Source organism: Scyliorhinus torazame, chromosome 29 (genome assembly GCF_047496885.1).
Source record: "Scyliorhinus torazame isolate Kashiwa2021f chromosome 29, sScyTor2.1, whole genome shotgun sequence".
Lineage (NCBI taxonomy): Eukaryota > Metazoa > Chordata > Chondrichthyes > Carcharhiniformes > Scyliorhinidae > Scyliorhinus > Scyliorhinus torazame.
The window spans coordinates 26,014,271-26,034,989 of NC_092735.1; the positions used below are offsets into that span (position 1 = coordinate 26,014,271).

Consider the following 20,719-nt stretch of genomic DNA (forward strand, 5'->3'; position numbering starts at 1 on the left):
GGCAGTGCCAAGGGCAGGTCATCTGGAAGCCTCTACACCGCCAATGGATGAGAAGGAAATTAGGGACAATTTGGGCTCTGGCTGCAATGCAGTATCAACTAGAATTTAACCTGGCACTGAGTGGGGCTTTAGAATTGAATAATGGCAGGAGGCAGGGTTTAGACCAGGAGGGAGTGTGGGCCCTGACGTAAGGATGGTAGAAGCAGACATTGCTGCAGAGAAGTAATTTTAAAGAATAAAAACTCCCCGAGGGTATGCTGCACTGTTGGAGACGCCATCTTTAGGATTAGACAACAATTGGGTATTAGATTTATTTAGCTTCTGTGACAAAATGACACATTCCAAGGTGCTTGACAATTATAAAACAAAATATGACACTGAGCCACATTGGCCAAAACTTGGGAGGTTTTGAGGAACATCTTAATGGAGAAAGGGGAGGCAGAGAGGCGGAAAGATGTCGGGAGGAGCTTGGGGGACAAGGCACTAAAACCAAGGCCCTTACTGTAATCAAAGCTAGATGTTAAAAAAACCATGACACTGTTTCGAAGGAGAATGTGGAAGTTCTCCAGAGTGTCCTGGATAGAAGATTGGCTACTTAATGGAAAACAGAGAGTAGGCATAAATGGGCCTTTTTCAGAATGGCAAAATGCGACAAGTGGTGGTCCACAGGGATCAGCACTGGGACCTCAACTTTTTATAATTTATGTCAATGACTCAGATGAAGGGATAGGTGCCAAATTTGCTGGTGACACAAAGATAGGCAGGAAGGTAAGTTGTGAAGACAGAAGCTAGGACTTCCGGGTGCGGCTATGCAGAGCTAGGTCGCATATTCGGCAGCTCCTGCTTGGAACGGACTTTTGGGCTCTTTTACAGGGCCCCCACGGCATTTGTTTGACAGTTCCCGGTGTGGGAAGAAGGCGGCAATATTCCCCCGACAGTGTCCCCCAGGAAGGGTATGTCTCTTGGTTGCCAGACACACGCAGAAACAGTGAAAGATTTGGCTGCAACTACAGGATAAACAGGGCCTCTTCCAGCATGCAGGCGGGGGAAGGGCAAGCTTAAAGCTGCAAGCTGACCTGAGGGCCTGTATCAAAGGTGAATTCTAGCAGCAGAGGGAACAACTGTGAAAAGACCTCATCAAGGCCACTGAAGGGACTTCCGGTTGCGGTGATGCCTAGCTAGCCGCACGCTTCGGCGGCTCCAGCTCCGACGGACCTTCGGGCTCTTTTAAGAGCCTCAACGGGGAATTTTTCGACGACGCAACCCGGTGTGGGGCGTGTGAGAAGGGAGTCCCCCCCAAACGAAGGAGGAAAAAACCGGCGGCGGCGGCTGCAGCGCGAGGAATCGTCGACCAAAGGGTCAGAAAGAGAGAAGTACAAGATGGCGGCGGAGAAAGCGCAGGCGACATGGGGGCCTGAGCATGAAATTGTGAGACGGTGCGTGGAGCTGCTGAAGAGGGAGGTGCTGACCCCGTTGCTACAGGCAATTGAGGGGCTCAAGGAGACATTAAAGACCCAGGAGACAGAGCTCCGTGTGGTGGAGCAGAAGGTGACAGATATTGAGGACGAGATCCTGGGCCTGGCGGTTAAGACACAGACGCACGAGGCACTCCATAAAAAGTGTACTGAAAGGATCGAAGCCCTAGAAAATGGAGCGCGAAGGAAGAACCTTCGGATACTGGGTCTCCCTGAGGGTGTGGAAGGAGTGGACTGTGGAGCGTACGCAAGTACGATGCTGAGCTCACTGATGGGTGCTGAGGCCCCTACGGGCCCCTTGGAGGTGGAGTGGGCAAATCGGATTCCGGCGAGAAGACCAAAAGCGGGAGAACCACCCAGGGCGATAATCGTGCGATTTTACCGCCTTAAGGATAGAGAAGAGGTCCTGAGATGGGCTAAAAAGGTGCGGAGTAGCAGATGGGAGAATGCAGTGGTACGGGTATACCAGGATTGGAGTGCGGAGGTGGCGAGAAGGAGGGCGAGCTTCAACCGAGCCAAAGAGGTGTTGCATAAAAGGAAGGTGAAGTTCGGGATGCTGCAGCCGGCAAGACTATGGGTCACGTATCAGGAGAGACACCATTATTTCGAGACGGCGGAGGAAGCATGGACCTTCATCAAAGAAGAGAAATTGGACCGGAACTGAGGGACTGATGCTGCAGGAAATGTTATTGTTAATGTTACGGTGGAAGTTAATTGAGAAGTAAACAGGGAAGGGGGGAGACATTGGGGAAATGTGGGCGCCGGTGAGGGGGGAAAGACGGGACATAGTTGGAGAATGGGGAAGGGGAGGGGGAGGGGAAAGGGAGCTGCGCCATAAGAGGCGGGTCAGGTAAAGGGATGTTCCCGCACCAGAAAGAATAAGGCGGGAAGACAGGCGCAAGGCGGATGGGAGTTCCCCACATGGGGGGGGTCGAGGAGTGAGCAGGAGTAGCCGGGGTCAGTTGAAGTCAGCTGACTTACGGAAGTAATATGGGGGGAGCAATCAAGCTAGAAAGAGATCTAGCAGGGAGGGGAGGAGGGAGGGAGAAGGGGGGGGGGACAACTGGGTTGCTGCTGCGGAAATCCAAAAGGAAATGGCTAAAGAGTGGGTGGGCGGGGATGGTGTGCGACGCTGGGGGAGCGAGCGGGAGCGTGGAGGCGGGATATGGGACTGGCCTAGAGAAGGTAATGGCTAGTCGACACGGGAGGGGGGCAGGTAGCCCCCTAGTGAGGCTGATCACGTGGAACGTGAGAGGCCTGAACGGACCGATAAAAAGGGCCCGAGTGCTCGCGCATTTGAAAGGACTAAGGGCAGACGTGGTTATGCTCCAAGAGACGCACCTAAAGGTGGCGGACCAAGTTAGGCTAAGGAAAGGATGGGTGGGACAGGTGTTCCACTCAGGACTGGACGCAAAGAATAGAGGGGTGGCCATTTTGGTGGGGAAACAGGTCGCATTTGAAGCAAAGAACATCGTAGCAGATAGCGGAGGTAGATATGTAATGGTGAGTGGCAGGCTGGAGGGAATGGAGGTCGTGTTGGTTAACGTGTATGCCCCAAACTGGGACGATGCGGGATTTATGAGACGGATGCTGGGGCGTATACCGGACCTGGAGGTAGGAAACTTGATTTTAGGAGGGGACTTTAATACGGTGCTGGACCCGGGGCTAGATAGATCCAGCTCAAGGACCGGAAGAAGGCCGGCAGCGGCCAAGGTACTTAAGGGGTTTATGGACCAAATGGGGGGAGTGGATCCATGGCGATTTCTTAGACCTAGGGCTAGGGAGTATTCCTTCTTCTCCCATGTCCATAAAGTGTACTCCCGGATAGATTTTTTTGTTTTGGGAAGGTCGTTGATCTCTAGGGTGGAAGAAGCTGAGTACTCAGCCATAGCGGTTTCGGATCATGCCCCACATTGGGTGGACCTGGAATTAGGAGAGGAAAGGGAGCAGAGAACACTCTGGCGATTAGATGTGGGACTGATGGCGGATGAGGGAGTGTGTGCAAGAGTGCGGGGGTGTATTGAGAGATACCTGGAGGTCAATGACGACGGCGAGGTCCCTGTGGGAGTGGTATGGGAAGCACTAAAAGCGGTGGTCAGAGGAGAGCTGATCTCCATTGGGGCCCACAAAAGGAAAACAGAGGCCAAGGAAAGGGAAAGATTACTGGGGGAGATTTTAAGGGTGGATAGGGAATTTGCAGAGACCCCGGAGGAGGAATTGTACAGGGAGAGGAGACGACTCCAGACGGAATTTGACCTTCTGACCACCAGAAAGGCGGAGGTACTGTGGAGGAAGGCACAGGGGAGGAGGTATGAATATGGGGAAAAGGCGAGTCGCCTGTTGGCTCATCAATTGCGAAAGAGGGCAGCAGCGAGGGAAATAGGAGGAATTAGAGACGAAAGGGGAGACACGGTGCGAAGGGCAGGAAAGATAAATGAGGTGTTCAAGACCTTCTATGAGGAACTGTATAGGTCTCAACCCCCAGAGGGAGAGGAGGGGATGCGGCAGTTCCTGGACCAATTGAGGTTCCCGAAAGTGGAGGAGCGGGGGGTGGTAGGCCTGGGGGCACCGATTGGGGTGGACGAGGTTATTAAGGGACTGGGAAGCATGCAAGCAGGGAAGGCCCCAGGACCAGACGGGTTCCCGGTGGAGTATTACAGAAAATATGTGGACTTGTTGGCCCCGTTGATGGTGAGGACGTTCAATGAGGCCAGGAAAGGGGGGACTCTACCCCCGACGATGTCGGAGGCGACGATATCGTTAATTTTGAAGAGGGATAAAGATCCGTTGCAGTGCGGGTCCTATAGACCCATTTCATTGTTGAACGTGGACGCCAAATTGTTGGCAAAGGTACTGGCATCGAGGATAGAGGACTGTGTCCCGGGGGTGGTGCACGAAGACCAGACAGGGTTCGTAAAAGGGAGACAACTGAATGTTAACGTGCGACGACTATTAGGGGTGATAATGATGCCCCCAGTGGAGGGGGAGGCAGAGATAGTGGCGGCAATGGACGCAGAGAAGGCATTTGATAGGGTGGAGTGGGAGTATTTATGGGAAGTGTTAAGGAGGTTTGGGTTTGGGAACGGGTTTATTAGCTGGGTTAGACTTCTTTATGGGGCTCCAACGGCAAGCGTAGTTACAGGTCGACATAGATCGGAGTATTTCCGACTATATAGGGGAACAAGACAGGGATGCCCGCTGTCTCCATTGTTGTTCGCGTTGGCAATTGAACCTCTGGCCATGGCGTTGAGAGACTCCAGGAAATGGAGAGGGGTGATTAGAGGGGGAGAAGAACACCGAGTCTCGTTATATGCGGATGACCTATTGTTATACGTGTCGGACCCAGCGGGGGGAATGATAGAGGTTATGCGAATTTTGAGGGGGTTCGGGGATTTCTCGGGGTATAGGCTAAACATGGGGAAGAGTGAATTATTTGTGATACATCCAGGGGACCAGAGTAGAGAGATAGAAGGCTTGCCTCTAAGGAAAGTGGAAAGAAACTTCCGATACCTGGGGATTCAGATCGCTAGGAGCTGGGGAACCTTGCACAGACTTAATCTGACACGGTTGGTAGAACAAATGGAGGAGGACTTCAAGAGGTGGGACATGCAGCCTCTATCGCTGGCAGGCAGGGTGCAAGCAATTAAGATGATGGTCCTCCCGAGGTTCTTATTTGTATTTCAATGTCTCCCTATACTAATCACTAAGACCTTTTTTAATAAAATAGACAGGAGCATCACGAGCTTCGTGTGGGCAGGGAAAGTTCCGAGAGTAAGGAGGGGGTTCCTTCAGCGTAGTAGGGACAGAGGAGGATTGGCACTACCGAACTTGGGCGATTACTATTGGGCCGCCAATGTGGCAATGATACGTAAATGGATGATGGAGGGTGAGGGAGCGGCGTGGGAAAGACTGGAGAGAAAGTCCTGTAAAGGGACGAGTTTAGAGGCGCTGGTGACGGCGCCGCTACCGATCTCACCTAAAAAGTTTACCACGAACCCGGTGGTGGCGGCAACATTGAATATCTGGGGACAGTGGAGGCGACAGAGAGGGGTGCGGGGAGCCCTGGTGGGGTCCCCAATCAGGAACAACCATAGATTCGCCCCAGGAAGAATGGATGGAGGATTTCAGAGCTGGTTCCAGTTGGGAATTAGGAGGGTGGGAGATTTATTTATAGATGGGACTTTTGCGAGCTTGGGAGCATTGGAGGAAAAGTATAAGTTGCCCCGGGGAAATTTCTTGAGATATATGCAGGTGAGGGCATTTACTAGACAACAGGTGAGGGAATTTCCATTGCTCCCGACACAGGGGATACAGGACAGGGTGCTTTCAGGGGTGTGGGTCGGAGAGGGCAAGGTGTCAGAGATTTACCGAGAGATGAGGGAAGAGGGGGAGGAGTCGGTGGGCGAACTAAAAGGAAAGTGGGAAGAAGAACTAGGGGAGGAGATAGAGGAGGGTATGTGGGCTGATGCCCTAAGCAGGGTAAATTCCTCTTCCTCATGCGCCAGGCTTAGCCTGATTCAATTTAAGGTGCTACATAGAGCACACATAACGGGAGCAAGATTGAGCAGGTTCTTTGGAGTGGAGGACAAATGTGGGAGGTGTGGCGGGAGCCCGGCAAACCACGCACATATGTTTTGGGCATGCCCGGCACTGGAAGGGTATTGGAAGGGAGTGACGGGAGTGATTTCGCGGGTGGTGAGGGCCCGGGTCAAACCAGGCTGGGGGTTAGCTCTATTTGGAGTTGCGGAAGAGTCGGGAGTGCAGGAGGCGAAAGAGGCCGACGTTGTGGCCTTTGCGTCCCTAGTAGCCCGGCGCAGGATCCTACTCATGTGGAAGGAGGCGAAACCCCCCGGACTGGAGGCCTGGGTAAATGATATGGCGGGGTTCATTAAACTGGAGCAGATAAAGTTTGCCCTGAGAGGATCGGCTCAAGGGTTCACCAGGCGGTGGCAGCCATTTCTCGACTACCTAGGGGAACGTTAGAGGGAAGACAGATGACCAGCAGCAGCAACCCAGGGGGAGGGGGGGGGGGTTTAGTTTAGGTCAAAGATAAAGGGGTTTTGTTACTTGTGTATTGTTTAAAATTTCTGTATTGTTATTGTTGCGTTTGCTTTGTAAGAGGGGAAAAATTGTTGTTTGGGAAAAAAATTTCAATAAAACATTTATAAAAAAAAAAAAAAAAAAAAAAAAAAGTGAAGACAGAAGCTACCAAAAGATATGGATAGGTTGAGCGAGTGTATAAAGATCTGGTAAATGGGGAATAATGTAGGAAAATGTGAAGTTGTCCATTTTGGCAGGAAGAATAAAAGAGAAACATATTGGCTGGTGTTCCCTGACTTCTCCCTTCAGAGCTGAATCGAAACTGATGTACTCACGCTGGGAGTGCAAATCCAGATTCACAAAATTTGCCATGCAAATTTATCCATGGCGGGGATTGCGATGGATTCACTAGCGAATCCCGCTATCTGATCGCCCACTCAAAATTGCTGTGAAACTAGCCTCAATGTTTATAAACATCTATCTGCGACTGACAGCTCCTGGACCACATCAAAGGCAGTTAAGTGCTTTCTGCAGAGAAAAAGAGGAAGTGAGAGCACTTAAAGCACTAAGAGGGGGGTCTAAACCCAGCTAACTGGTTTTCTCTTTCTAGGATTTGAAAGGTGCTGCTTCTTCTCTGCATGATCCCAGGTGAGTTTTAATGCAGTGATTTGTTTCCACTGCCTCAGTCTGGACTGCTCACTAACTTCCAGGCAGGGGTCTGTCTTATGTGGGGGGGGGGGGCTCCCAGGCAGGTGTGTCTTTAATGGGGAGGCTTCCAGGCAGGGGTCTCTATTACAGAGGGCCGAAGCATGGGTCACTCTTACGGGGGCTCCCAGACAGGGGTCTCTCTTATGGGAGCTTCCTGGCAGACGTCTCTCTTAATGAGGGCGTCCAGGCAGGGGTCCCTGTAATAAGCGGGGTCTCTAGTGGGGTCTCTGTAATTGGGGGGTCGCTGGGGAGCCTCAGTAATTCTTGGTAAAAAAGATGGGTTATCAGAGGAGTAGGCGAGATGCAGATTTGAGGTTACTGTCAGGTCAGTCATGACCTTATTAAATGTAGGAGCAGATTCGAGGGGCTGAATGGCACATTCCTGCTCCTTGGTTGTATATTTGTAAGACCTGGCTAGCACTTATCTTTCAACAAATGTCAATAAAACAGATAATCTAATCTTAATCATAATTACAATAAAATAATTCTGGAGAATAAATTCTGGGAAACTTGAGCAGGCCAGGCGCTATATAAATCCAAGTCTTTCTTTATTACCTGGCCCTGCCCAGTTTCGGGGCTTGAGAAAAGGCAAGTTCAGTCTTCCGAGCAGGATGGAAGAGGCCACCTCTGCCCCTCGGTGTTTCTGTGCGTTCAACCTGACCTGATGAGGTAAGCTATCTGCTACTGCTGCCTCCTGCGGCCTGGTCTTCTGCATCTCCCAGCTGCCCCCCCCCCCCCACCCCCCCCCCCCACCACCACCACCACCACCCCCCCTCACTTCACGGCAGGCTTGCTTCGAACTGATGTGTTTGAGTCTTACAGCTTGTGACAGCCCAGCTCCCGCTACACCGCCCGTGGTGAATGTTTCAATGCTCCTCGCCTCAGCCCAGGTCTGCTGCCGCTGACTCTCTCCCTCCCCCAGCCCCCCCAGGACTGACCGATTTTTAAAAATGTCTTTTTTTTCAACGCACGACCTTTTCCGTCCCTCTGAAAGGCAGGCCTACAAGCGGTGACACAAAATATACTCCTCACTGCTCTTCCCCGTCCACTCTGCTGTTGTTCCAAGTCCTTTAACTCTATCGCGGAGGGCGGCTGGGGCCACAGGTTTCCACGGCCAAACCAGCAGAAGATGGCGAGGCCTGCGGCCTTTGGCAAATGGAAATCTTCATCTTTTATCTCGCCAGGTTCCTCAGGCACCCTTGGGTGCTGGCCCCCAGAATGCAACATACGGAGTCTCCCAATTCTCTGTGCTTGGGCTCCAGCTATTTGCCATAAAGAATAATGTCTTGGATACATGCAAGGTGGCATGGTGGTTGGCACTGCTGCCTCACAGCGCCAGGCACCCTGGTTCGATTCCGGCCTCGGGTGAGTGCCTGTGTAGAGTCTGCACGTTCTCCCTGTGCCTGCGTGGGTTTCCTCCGGGTGCTCCGGTTCCATCCCACAGTCCAAAGATGGAACATAGGAGCAGGAGGCGGCCATTCAGCCCTTTGAACCTGCTGTGCCATTCAATATGATCATCGCTGATCATTCAACTCAATAGCCTAATCCCGCCGTTACCCCATAATCTTTGATCCCGGGAAGGTGACCGATAGGAATTGTGGGAAATAATGAAATCATCCACTTCGCATCGGAGAAAGAGCAATCAGAATACTTTCGAAGTGGCGAGAAGTTAGGAATTACAGAGGAAGAAGTGACTAAAATCCGGCGGGCTGCGGTACAGGGAGGTTAATGAGTGTTGACCTTTGCCTCAAAGGGGCAAGAGTGCAAAGGTGAGGAACTTCGATGCTGAGAGGTGGGGCTTTCCCCCCGGCGGGAGGGCCGAGTTTCAGGACCAGCAGCACAGTCTCAGGGCAAAGCAGCGACCATTTGGGACCGGGATGAGGAGACTGAGAGAACTGTGAATATTTGGAATTCTCTACATGAAAATGAAAATGAAAATCGCTTATTGTCACGAGTAGGCTTCAATGAAGTTACTGTGAAAAGCCCCTAGTCACCACATTCCAGCGCCTGTTTAGGGAGGCTGGTACAGGAATTGAACCGTGCTGCTAGCCTGCATTTGTCTGCTTTAAAAGCCAGCTCTTTAGCCCAGTGAGCTAAACCAGCCCCTTGCTAAACCAGCCCCTTATCTTCCCCCCCAATTATAGGTGCCGCCATCCGCTGAAAAGATTCAAAATTAACAACAATAGATTTTGCGAATCTCGCAGTGGGTAAAGGGATATGGGTCAGGCAAGAAAGTGGAATTGAGATCAGCCATGATCTTATTAAATGGTGGAGCAGGGCTCGAGGGGGGCTATAGAATCGAGCCCTGCTCCTTTTTGTCACAATTTTAGTCTTCAGCTGTACAGCCAGATTCCTGCAGGAGTACTCAGGATTATTCAGTTCTGATCCCCATTCCTCAGGAAACATAAACTAACCTTGGAGGGGGACAGTACAGATATGTGAGAATGATATCATATTGAGATTGAAGGGTAAATTACAACAGTGGTTTGCATACAATTGATTTGAATTTCCTTGAATTTAGAAAGTTGCATGGCGATCGAATCGAGGACAAAAGGATCCAGATTCAGGGAAATTATTTCCTCTGGGTGGGGAAAATGCAGGGAAATAAATCTTAAAACTGGAGCCAAGCTAGGTGCTGGATTAACTGGAGCACTGTTAGGGAGTCAGATGTGAAGGGGTTATGGACCTAAATGCAGGACAATAGAGTTGAGATGCAGATGAACGCTGATCTAACAAAAGGGTGGAACAGGCTCGAGGGGCTAATTGGCCTACTGAGAACCATTACCACAGTCAAGGGGCAAGGCTGTCGAGCAAGTACCAGCTCTGACAGGAGAGAGAGAGAGGAAAACGGAAAACAGATCCAATTCTCTTACAAGAAGAATAAAACGAAGGCAGCAAAGCACTTTGCGCAGGGCCTTCGCCAAAGGCCCGAAAGAACTAATTCAGGTCATTTACTTAACAATGTTCTTTTATTACTTTGTGAAGTAAAATGCTGTCGTTCTCTAATTTCCACGTATCATATATTCACAGACATATATTGGTATCAAACACAAAATAGGTCAATTTATTGATCCAGAAGACACAACACAATGATGTGTATTTGCTGCAAATATGTTTTCATGCATCACAACTAGAGGAAAGGAAATCTGTCCGGAACTTTCCGTTTGTTTTGCTATGCATTGTTGGAAACTCTGGACTGCACCCCGTCCCCTGCCCCCCCAGGTTTGACAGTCCCTGAACAGATCGTCATAATTCAATGGAGGCCACAGCAGATTAACCCTTCACCTTCAACCCTTTGTCTTAACCAATACTGATCATTTATCATATGTACTCTGGAGTGGGGGGGGGGGGTCCAGCATTGCCAGGTCCTGGGCCCATCCAAAATAATCCATTCATAGAGGTACCTCAACCCCCAAAGGGCAGCACGGTGGCATGGTGGTTAGCACAATTGCTTCACAGCTCCAGGGTCCCAGGTTCGATTCCCGGCTTGGTTCACTGTCTGTGCGGAGTCTGCACGTTCTCCCCGAGTGTGCGTGGGTTTTCTCCGGGTGCTCCGGTTTCCTCCCACAGTCCAAAGATGTGCAGGTTAAGTGGATTGGCCATGCTAAATTGCCCTTAGTGTTCAAAATTGCCCTTAGCGTTGGGTTGGGTGGGGTCACTGGGTTATGGGGATGGGGTGGAGATGTGGGCTTGGGTAGGGGTGCTCTTTCAAAGAGCCGGTGCAGACCCGATGGGCCGAATGGCCTCCTTCTGCACTGTAAATTCTATGATCGATGATACTATGAACCCTCTCAAAGGAAGCCTTCCTGGAGTTAGCAAACCCTCTTGAGCAGATTAGGTGCTCTGGTCACCCATTTTAGTTGCCAAGCCAGTATCTCACCTTTCAATGTGCAGAATTATTTACTATCCTCCTATACTTGTGGATCTGATTAGTGATTATTTTGTTCCAGTGAATACATTTCAACAAGCTAAAATGAATTCCTATCTACACAGACTGTACTTGAACCTGGATGACTGTGGCTGGTGATTCCTGTTAAGCGAATGGATCTCTGGCGAAACATTTCCTGTTAAACCACATGAGTATGAATGTTGTGGCACGATGGAATGATAGTATACCTGATAAACCATATTCTGATCATCAAATCACCATCTTTCTCATATCCCCCTCCATCCAGCATTCTGTATATACAAGGGAAAGTTGAAAAGGATTCCTCTGTGTCTGGGATCTGATATTGAGGGGTCAATTTTATGGCTCCCCTACTGGCAAGATGAAAGGCCTGGAGAGTGGGGAAGGACAGGTAAAATAAAGCAGGCCTCCTCCCTTCCACCTTCCTACACACATCCCCCTCCCCGATCCCCCATATTATGGAGGACAATGTCATTTGTGACAGGGGAGGCCAATTCCATTTGTTACATGGGAGGCCGGTGGCACAGTGGTTAGCACTGCTGCCTCACAGCGCCAGGGTTTAATTCCGGCTTCCGGTCACTGTCCGTGTGGAGTTTGCACCTTCTCCCCATGTCTGCGTGGGTTTCCTCCAGGTGCTCCGGTTTCCTCCCACGGTCCAAAGATGTGCAGGTTAGGTGGATCGACCGTGTTAAATTGCCCCTTAGTGTCCAAGCATGTGCTGGTTAGGTTATGAGGTTACAGGGATAGGGTGGGGTGGAAGGGGGAGGTTCGAATGGCCTCCTTCTGCACCGTAGGGATGCTATGTTACGGTTTCAAGAAACAGGATGTGGGCGTTAATTGTCTTTGAGCAGTCATAAATTTGGAGAGGATTAAGTTTGCCTTGAGAGGGTCTGCGCAGGGGTTCTACAGGCGGTGGCAACCGTTCCTAGACTATCTCGTGGAGCGTTAGAGGAAGGTCGGTCAGCAGCAGCAGCAACCTTGGGGGTGGAGGGGACATCCTGGGAGGGGGGGGGGAGGGGGGGAAGGGGGGACTGCCTGGGAGGGTGGATGAGCAAGAGACAACATGAAGGGTTGGAGAAACTGGCACGTACGGGTGAGGGCCAGTGTACAAAGCTGTGTAAATATATCATTTTGCCATGTACATATCTTGCTCTGCGGGATTTCTCTTTTTTTTTTTTGTTACGAGATGGGGGGGGGGGTTATTGTTTGTAAGGGAGAAAAATTGTGTTAAAAAACTTTAATAAATATATATATATTTTTTTTAAATTGTCTTTGACCAGGTATAAATAGGGGGTGGTCGCTGCAGGGGGGAGGGGGGGTGACATTATCACCCCCGGGAATGACATTTTGGTTTAGTAAGTTACGTTTTCTTTGACATTTTGTGCCCCCCCCCCATCATTTTTTCTTAATTTATTGATCATCTGTTTAATTAAAAAGAGTAGAAATTGAGGATAGCTGGGACACTGGGCTGGATGGCTGGAGAGCTGTGAGACTAAACAAACCAACAAACTCTACCAATAAGGAAAAGGCTGTATCTTGGTTTCTGCTTCACCAACTGATGTGTATCCTGTTAACACGGGTAAGGAGTCAGGCAGCCTTCCTGCCCTTAGGCTTACCGAGGCCCTCGTAGTTGCTTGTCGGTCCAGCAACGGCCACTACTCCATACTGGAAGTTTGTGTAAAAAAAAGTCTTTAAGATGAAGGGAAACCTGAAGGGAGGGGTGTAAAATCTGAAAGCGAAACCTTGATGAAAGCCGCGGAGGCTCAGCATAATTCAAAAGAAGATTTGAAAGTGTGACTTTTGGAAGCGGAATCTGAAATCACTGGCGGGGAAGCCGGAGTTCAGTGCGACAAGGTGGCTCACGGTGTAAGAATCATCTGGAGGGATTTTGAGGAGGAATCCACAGACATTCACTTGGGTTCAGAGAGGAGTGCGCCTGACCACATTCGATCTATGTGCTTAGAAGGGACTTTGTGTGTTAATGAGACCATTGTAACGTAAAATTAACTTTTGTAATCCGTGTTCATCTTAAAATCTATCGGGAATAAGGGAGGAGTAAAAGAGTATTGTATCATAATTCACCTTTTCATGTTCAATAAATGTTTTTTTTCTTGCTATTCAAACTAATTACTGGTCTGTTCCTCCACATTTTATAACAAGGAGTACAAGTCTTTTGAACCAGGGTTCCATTCTGGGATCTTCCCGTCCAATTCTCCCAGTCCAACTGGGATCGTAACAGTAAGGGAACAGTAACAGGTTCCCCGCTCCTATCCAGCAGATTCACCAAGCTTAACCTTGCAGTTGAATTCTGGTCCGGTGCACCTGGTCAACATCACCTTCTAGTAAACCTCTGGCCCACTGCAGTAGATTTGCCCCAGCCCCTACTGTGGAGCCTCAAACTCGGTCCAGTCAATGAACCTGAGTTACTCAATCGTGGATTACGCCGGGCAGCCGCATTCTCCCCTGGAACCTCTGGCCCAGTGCATTCAATTAGCATAAGAGTATAAGAAATAGGAGAGAATAAGGCCAATCAGCCCCTCGAGTGTGCTCCCCCTTTTCATAAGATCATGGCTGACCTAATTGTGGCAGTAACTCTATATTCTTCCTGCCTGCCCCCTAATATCCCCATCTCACCTTTAGATTATGACCTGTCTAAATGAACCTTGAATATATTCAATGACCCAGCCTTCACTGCTCTCTGGGGAGTAGAATTCCAAAAACTAATTCCTCCTCATCGACATCGTAAATGGGAGATCGCTTATTCGCCAACTATTTCAGCATCTACCCTGTCAAGCTCCTTCAGAATCCTCAATCTCGTGTTTTTTATCTCTCATTCTTCTGAACTCCAGTGAGCATGGGCCCAACCTGCTCAACTCCTCCTGAAGACAAACCCCTTCATGCCAGGAATCAGCCTCATTAACCTTTTCTGAATTGCCTCCAATGCAAATATGTCCTTCCTTAAATAAAGACCAAAACTGTAGGCAGTGCCCAGGCGCGGCCTCCCCAATGCCCTGAACAGTTGGAGCAAGTCTTCTGGTTTGCATGCTTCATCCGCCTTGCCGTACCTTGTGTTATTTTTGATGAAGCTATGGGTCAAGGTGAGAGATTATCCAACCTGGGGAAGGTGGTCAGGTGCATAGGGTGACAATCTGCTTCCAATCCCACAAACCTTGGGTGCTCCCAAACCCTTCGATCCAGATTATCACGACATGAGTGTTTGCTGGAAGGTACACTTGGGTTACCAACCCCCCAAGATTGGCCTGGAGCCAACAGGAATTGGAGATCTATCTCCAGGACACTGCTGTGGGTGGATCCCCGAAGACAAAAATCATTGATGATTAAATAAAAGGCTGTTTCTTTATCATTTTCTTTGAAAATATCACTTTACCGCATGTAAAAAATATTGGCTGAAAATCTTCTGCCGTTGCGATTCACTTTTCCCGTCAGCGGCGCAATCGCCCGCAGAATTCCCGGCAGCGTGGAGTGGCGTTAATGGGAAATCCCATCGACAAGTGGCGGGTGTATAGAATCCCACCGCCAGCAAATGGCGTACCACCCAGAAACACGGGACTAGGGGAGCTGAGAATCCCGCCCGTTGAAAATGGGGAGGGGCAAGGGCGGCATGTGGCGCAGTGGTTAGCACTGGGACTGCGGCGCTGAGGACCCGGGTTCGATCCCGGCCCTGGGTCACTGTCCGTGTGGAGTTTGCACATTCTCCCTGTGTCTGCGTGGGTTTCACCCCCACAACACAAAGACGTGCAGGATAGGTGGAGTGGCCACGCTAAAATTGCCCCTTAGTTGGAAAAAAAAATTGGGTACTCTAAATTTATTTTAAAAAAGAAAATGGGGGGCGCGGATAGTGCGGAGAGTCGAGCATCATCCAATTGGGCAATGAGTCCTTTTGCTTTCCGATTGGCCGGAGGAAGGCCATACATCACAAGGGTGGATGTGTTGGCCGACTAACGGCTGGAGCGCGGGGGGGGGGGGGGGGATCACGTGATAAAACTTCCAGGAATACATGGAATCACGGTTGGCAACCCTAAAGTCTGCAACGATCTGCTTGGGGAAAGGCTACTGTGTTTTTCGAAATGACCTTTCAACGCTCAATGAATCATCTCACACCCAGATCCTAATCTCAGGCCAAATTCCAAATGGGGAATTCCAGTGCAATGATCTGAAAGTGTCCAGTTCTTGGATATCGAAAGGGGACAGTAACGTCTTAAATAGCCAACATTGAAAATCAGCTGGCGGAGCTCAAGCAGTTGATTGGCTGAGAACTGAGGTTGGCATTTTGAAGCTCACTCTCTGGTTTCTGTTGAGGTGTTCAGCTTTGAGTTTTGGGCGAGGAAGGGGGGGGGGGGAGAGCCGAGGGGGGAGAATACCTCGGGTTGGGGAGGGGAGTGCGCCTCTGTTGAGTACGGGGTCCTAACAAGAGGGTTCCCCCTCTCCCCACCTACAGCCCACAAAAAGGTCTTCCAGGTTTCACTTGGCGACCTCACCATCCGCCATGGAGAAAATCCCAGCAGCGACAAGAGGTCCTCAAGTGGCCATTAATCGGGTGCATTGGTGAGCAGCCCACCCAAACCCTCCCCTGCCATTGGAGGCGGGTAGACGACGGACATGGCACCACCCCCAATTTCACACTCCTCCCACATGCCAACCCAGATTTGGTGGCAGAGAGGGGCGGGGGGGGGGGGGGGGGGGGGGGGGAGGAATCCAGTTTGTGTCTTGACTTGAGTAGATTACGGGAAGCATGGATCTCCGCCGTGTTAAGTAATGCATTGAAGACAAGTCAATGAGCCTCAGTAAGTTGCAGGGCCCGCAGTAAGGCATAGGACAACTTAGAGCTTAGAAGAAACAAGAAATGTATTTTGAGAGGAGCTCCGATATGTCCTTGACTTGTATGATACTGATCTTATTTAAATACATAAATCACCTGGATTCCGCTAGGGTATTGTGTCCAGTTCTGGACGCCCCTGTAGGAAAGCTGCCGAGGCCTAGGACAGAGGAGATTCACTCGGATGGTACAAGTATGACAGGCTTCAGTTACGTAGAGAGGCTGGGATTATTCTCTTTGGACCAGGGCAGGTTAAGGTGTTCAGGATGATGAACCATTTTGCTCAGAGCACACAGGAAGAAACTGGCAGACGGGTGGGTAAGCTGAGGACACAGGTTGAAGGCGATTAACAAAAGAGCGAGACGGGGAATTGAGGGCAAATGATTCTTTTGCCCAGTGTGTTGTTATGACCCGGAGTGCACTGCCTGAAAGAGGGCGGTGTAATATTCAGAAAAGAAGCTGCAAGAGCACTCGGCGGGAAGAGGACGTTCCAGGTGCAAAGCAGAAGGTCTGGGAGGGACTGAATCTTTGACGCAGGGAGGTGGGGCCAAGTGGCTGTGTGGTTCCATTCATTATAATGTCTCGTTACACAGGGTGGGACCTTCTCGTCCCGCCCACCGGCGGGATTGAGTGGTGCTACTGAAGTCAATGGACCTTTGGTTGATTTGCCGCATGTGCCGTGAGGGGTCTGGAAAATCCCGGACGTGGTCAGTGAGTGGGCGGATCATGGTTCTATATATGGGCGAAATCTTCCGTCCTCGTCCGTGGCTGGGATTTTCCGGTAACACTGAGCGTGAATGGAGTTTTGGCGGCAACGCCAAACTTTCCGTTCTGGCTCGGATCGGAGAACCTCGCCCTATATCACCAGTGTTAAAGCACCTTGAAAATGGTGTCAAGGTATGATTCCTTCCAGCACTGCGAGCCAATAAAAACCTGAGGTACCTTTATTTATTTTTTTGTTAAGAACCAAGTCGTTTGTGCCAACGACCTCGTTCTTGGTTCTACCAAAAGCTCGATTTGAATGTACGAGATTCCACCTTGGTTAATTCTACAAAGGAAATCTAACAGCAGCATCCCCCCCTCCCCCCACCCTTTCACCTCCAGCATCCCCCCTCCCAGAAGGAAACATGGCGAGGTGTGGAGAGAGGAACATGCCAGGAACTCAGCCTGGCCATTCGTATTGGCCCAGTCCTTTATAAATCAGTATGATTGCCGGCGACACGGTGTGAGAGCATGAAGTGGTGACGGACAATGTCAGCAGTTGGCCCGACCGTGAAGAGAGAATTTCAGCTCTCTTTACTTCCCTCCGTTTCACGATGCGGAGTTAGCTATTAAGGGTTTTGATTCATCTTTGGTGCCGCCAATGAAAAAGATACCAACCATAGTCCTCTCCCTCCACCTGTTCCTGTTCCCCCCCCCCCCCCCCCCAGGGTAGTTTTCAACCTGGCATAATATGGGAACCTTCTTATATTTACATAACTACAACTCTGACATCTTTACATTGGAGATTTCAAGAAATTCCCCCTCTGCGCAGCAACGGGCTCCAGGTAAATTCCTCTTTTTAAACAAAAAAGCAAAGCGAGAATAGCGGAATTGTTAACACGAATTAAATATGGCAGGCTGTCGGTCATTGCATCGAGTCCCACTTAATTCGATAGGGTGGGTTGATATTACACTGGCGCCTCTGAGACACCGTGGACAGAATCTGGCTTCATCTCAAAGGCAGTGCTCTTCGCTGTTCCGTTTCCCGCCCTCTCCCCTTCCTTACTGCAGCCTCGACCAGTACTGAGCCATGTCCTGATCGCCTCCAGGAACCTGAACTGGCACCGACACTCCAGGAGAGATTAGTCCTGGGGGAAAAAAAGATAAAAACCGGAAAATAAAAGTGAGCAAGCTGGCAGATCTCCAGTGGCATTGACGTGTGTGAGGAACAATGCATTCTAATTTCCCCCTCCCTTTTTTTCTGTACGAAGTCTTACAACACCAGGTTAAAGTCCAACAGGTTTGTTTCGATGTCGCTAGCTTTCGGAGCGCTGCTCCTTCCTCAGGTGAATGAAGAGGTCTGTTCCAGAAACACATATATAGAGATTCAAAGATGCCAAACAATGCTTGGAATGTGAGCATTAGCAGGTGATTAAATCTTTACAGATCCAGAGATGGGGTAACCCCAGGTTAAAGAGGTGTGAATTGTACCAAGCCAGGACAGTTGGTAGGATTTCGCAGGCCAGATGGTGGGGGATGAATGTAATGCGACATGAATCCCAGGTCCCGGTTGAGGCCGCACTCATGTGTGCGGAACTTGGCTATAAGTTTCTGCTCGGCGATTCTGCGTTGTCGCGCGTCCTGAAGTAATGCGGTCTTCAGGACCCGTGACAACGCAGAATCGCCGAGCAGAAACTTATAGCCAAGTTCCGCACACATGAGTGCGGCCTCAACCGGGACCTGGGATTAATGTCGTATTACATTCATCCCCCACCATCTGGCCTGCGAAATCCTACCAACTGTCCTGGCTTGGTACAATTCACACCTCTTTAACCTGGGGTTACCCCATCTCTGGATCTGTAAAGATTTAATCACCTGCTAATGGTCGCATTCCAAGCATTGTCTGGCATCTTTGAATTTGTCTATATATGTGTTTCTGGAACAGACCTCTTCATTCACCCGAGGAAGGAGAAGCGTTCCGAAAGCTAGTGACATCGAAACAAGCCTGTTGGACTTTAACCTGGTGTTGTAAGACTTCGTACTGTGCTCACCCCAGTCCAACGCCGGCATCTCCACATCATGGCTTTTTTTCTGTGGCAGCCCTGACTTGCCCCTTCCTTTATCAACCACTCAATCCCTTCTCAAAGGCTTGATTTTGAAATTAGTTCCCTCACGGACACGTTCCCCACCCCTCAATCCAGAACTCTCTGTTCCGGTGGAGTCAACCTTAAATCCCTCCACCTCCCTAATTGAACAGAGGCCCGAACCACCTCCGTCCACCACCACTCTCCTCCGCCTGGCTGAACTCGTTCTCTCACTCAACAATTTCTCCTTTCGCTTGTCTCACTTCCCACAAATAAAAGATGTGCTTACGGGTGCCCATATGGGCCCCTGTTAGTCCTGTCTTTTTGAGGGTTATGTGGAACACTCCTGGTTCCAGTCCTACCAAAACCCCTTACTTTCCATTGCATCAATGCCTGTATTGGTGTAACTCTAGGCTCTCATCTGGATCTGGAATGAAATTATCAATATTGCTTCCAATTGTACCCCTTTCTCGCCATCACATGGGCCATCTCCAACACTTCCCTTCCCTTCCTTGATCTCTCGGTCTCCATTTCCAGTGACAGACTGACCGCCAACATTCATTACAAACCCACCGACTCCCATAGCTACCTAGACTACAGCTCCTCACACCCCGCTCCCTGTAAGGACTCCATACCATTCTCCCAGTTTCCCCGTCGCATCTGTTCTGATGATGTTGCCTTCGAAAACAGTCCTTCCCCCTGACCTGCCAACCCAAGGTTGACAGAGCTTTCAACGTGTTCGACCCTTTTCCAACACTTCTGCCCTCACCCCCTTCCCCTCCCTCCCCGAACCACGATAGAGTCTCCCTTGTCCTCACTTTCTACCCCACCAGCCTCCACCTTCAAAGGGTCATCCTCCGCCATTTCCTGCAATTCCAGCACGAAGCTACCATGATTCACATCTTCTGCTCACCCACCCCCCACCACGTTAGCATTCCACAGGGGCCTCTCCCTCCAGGATACCCTGGTCCACTCCTCAGTCGTGCCTAACTCCCCATCCGCTTCCCATGGCACCTTCCCATGCAATCGCAGAAGGTGCAACTTCTGTCCCCTTACGTCCTCCATCCTCAGGGCTCAAACACCCCAAACATTCCTTTCAAGTTAATCAGTGCTTCACTTGCACCTTCTCCAATTTGGTCTGCTGTATTCACTGCTCCCGGTGCGGTTTCCCCTACACTGGGGAGACTAAATGCAGACTGGGTGACTGCTTTGCGGAACACCTTCGCTTAGTCCACAGGCAAATACTGGGGCTGTTTAGCACAGGGCTACATCGCTGGCTTTGAAAGCAGGCCAAGGCAGGCCAGCTGCACGGTTCAATTCCCGTACCAGCCTCCCCGAACAGGCGCTGGAATGTGGCGACTAGGGGCTTTTCACAGTAACTTCATTTGAAGCCTACTTGTGACAATAAGCGATTTTCATTTCATTCATTTTCATTTCATTTCATTTCACCTTCCTGTTGCTTGCCATTTTAACTCAGCATCTTGCTCTCGTGCCCACATGTCTGTCTTTGGCCTGCTGCAATTCTCCAGTCAAGTCCAGAGGAAGTTATGGTTTGGGTGCGTTACAGCCCACGGGACTCAACATTCAGTTTGGCACCTCTGCACTGTGACGTGTCACCTCTATCTTAAACCCCCTTTTTAAAATATCCCTGAGGAAGGAGCTACGCTCCGAAAGCTCGTGATTCCAAACAAACCTGTTGGACTTTAACCTGGTGTTGTAAGAATTCTTACTGTGCTCACCCCAGTCCAACGCCGGCATCTCCACATCATTAAAATATCCCATGCATGTGTTATTTCAAGAAGGATTTAGATATAGCTCTTGGGGCTAAAGGAATCAAGGAATATGGGGGGGAAGGCAGGATCAGGGTATTGATGATCAGCCATGATCATAATGAATGGTGGTGAAGGCCCAAAGGGCTGAATAGCCTCATCCTGTTCCCATTTTCTGTGTCTTGCCTCAATGCAGA

At 50.1% G+C, this 20,719-nt stretch overlaps 1 protein-coding gene across 1 annotated transcript in view; it reads right to left on the reverse strand.

Annotated features, from left to right (window-relative positions):
• Positions 1–15,858: 15,858 nt before the first annotated feature.
• LOC140403956 (paired box protein Pax-6-like) overlaps positions 15,859–20,719 on the reverse strand; it is an 82,331-nt gene continuing 77,470 nt past the window's right edge. Inside the window, exon 10 of the mRNA XM_072492245.1 lies at positions 15,859–17,817. Coding sequence (XP_072348346.1) covers positions 17,732–17,817 — 86 coding nt within the window. The 3' untranslated portion in view covers positions 15,859–17,731. The remainder of the gene's footprint in view (positions 17,818–20,719) is intronic.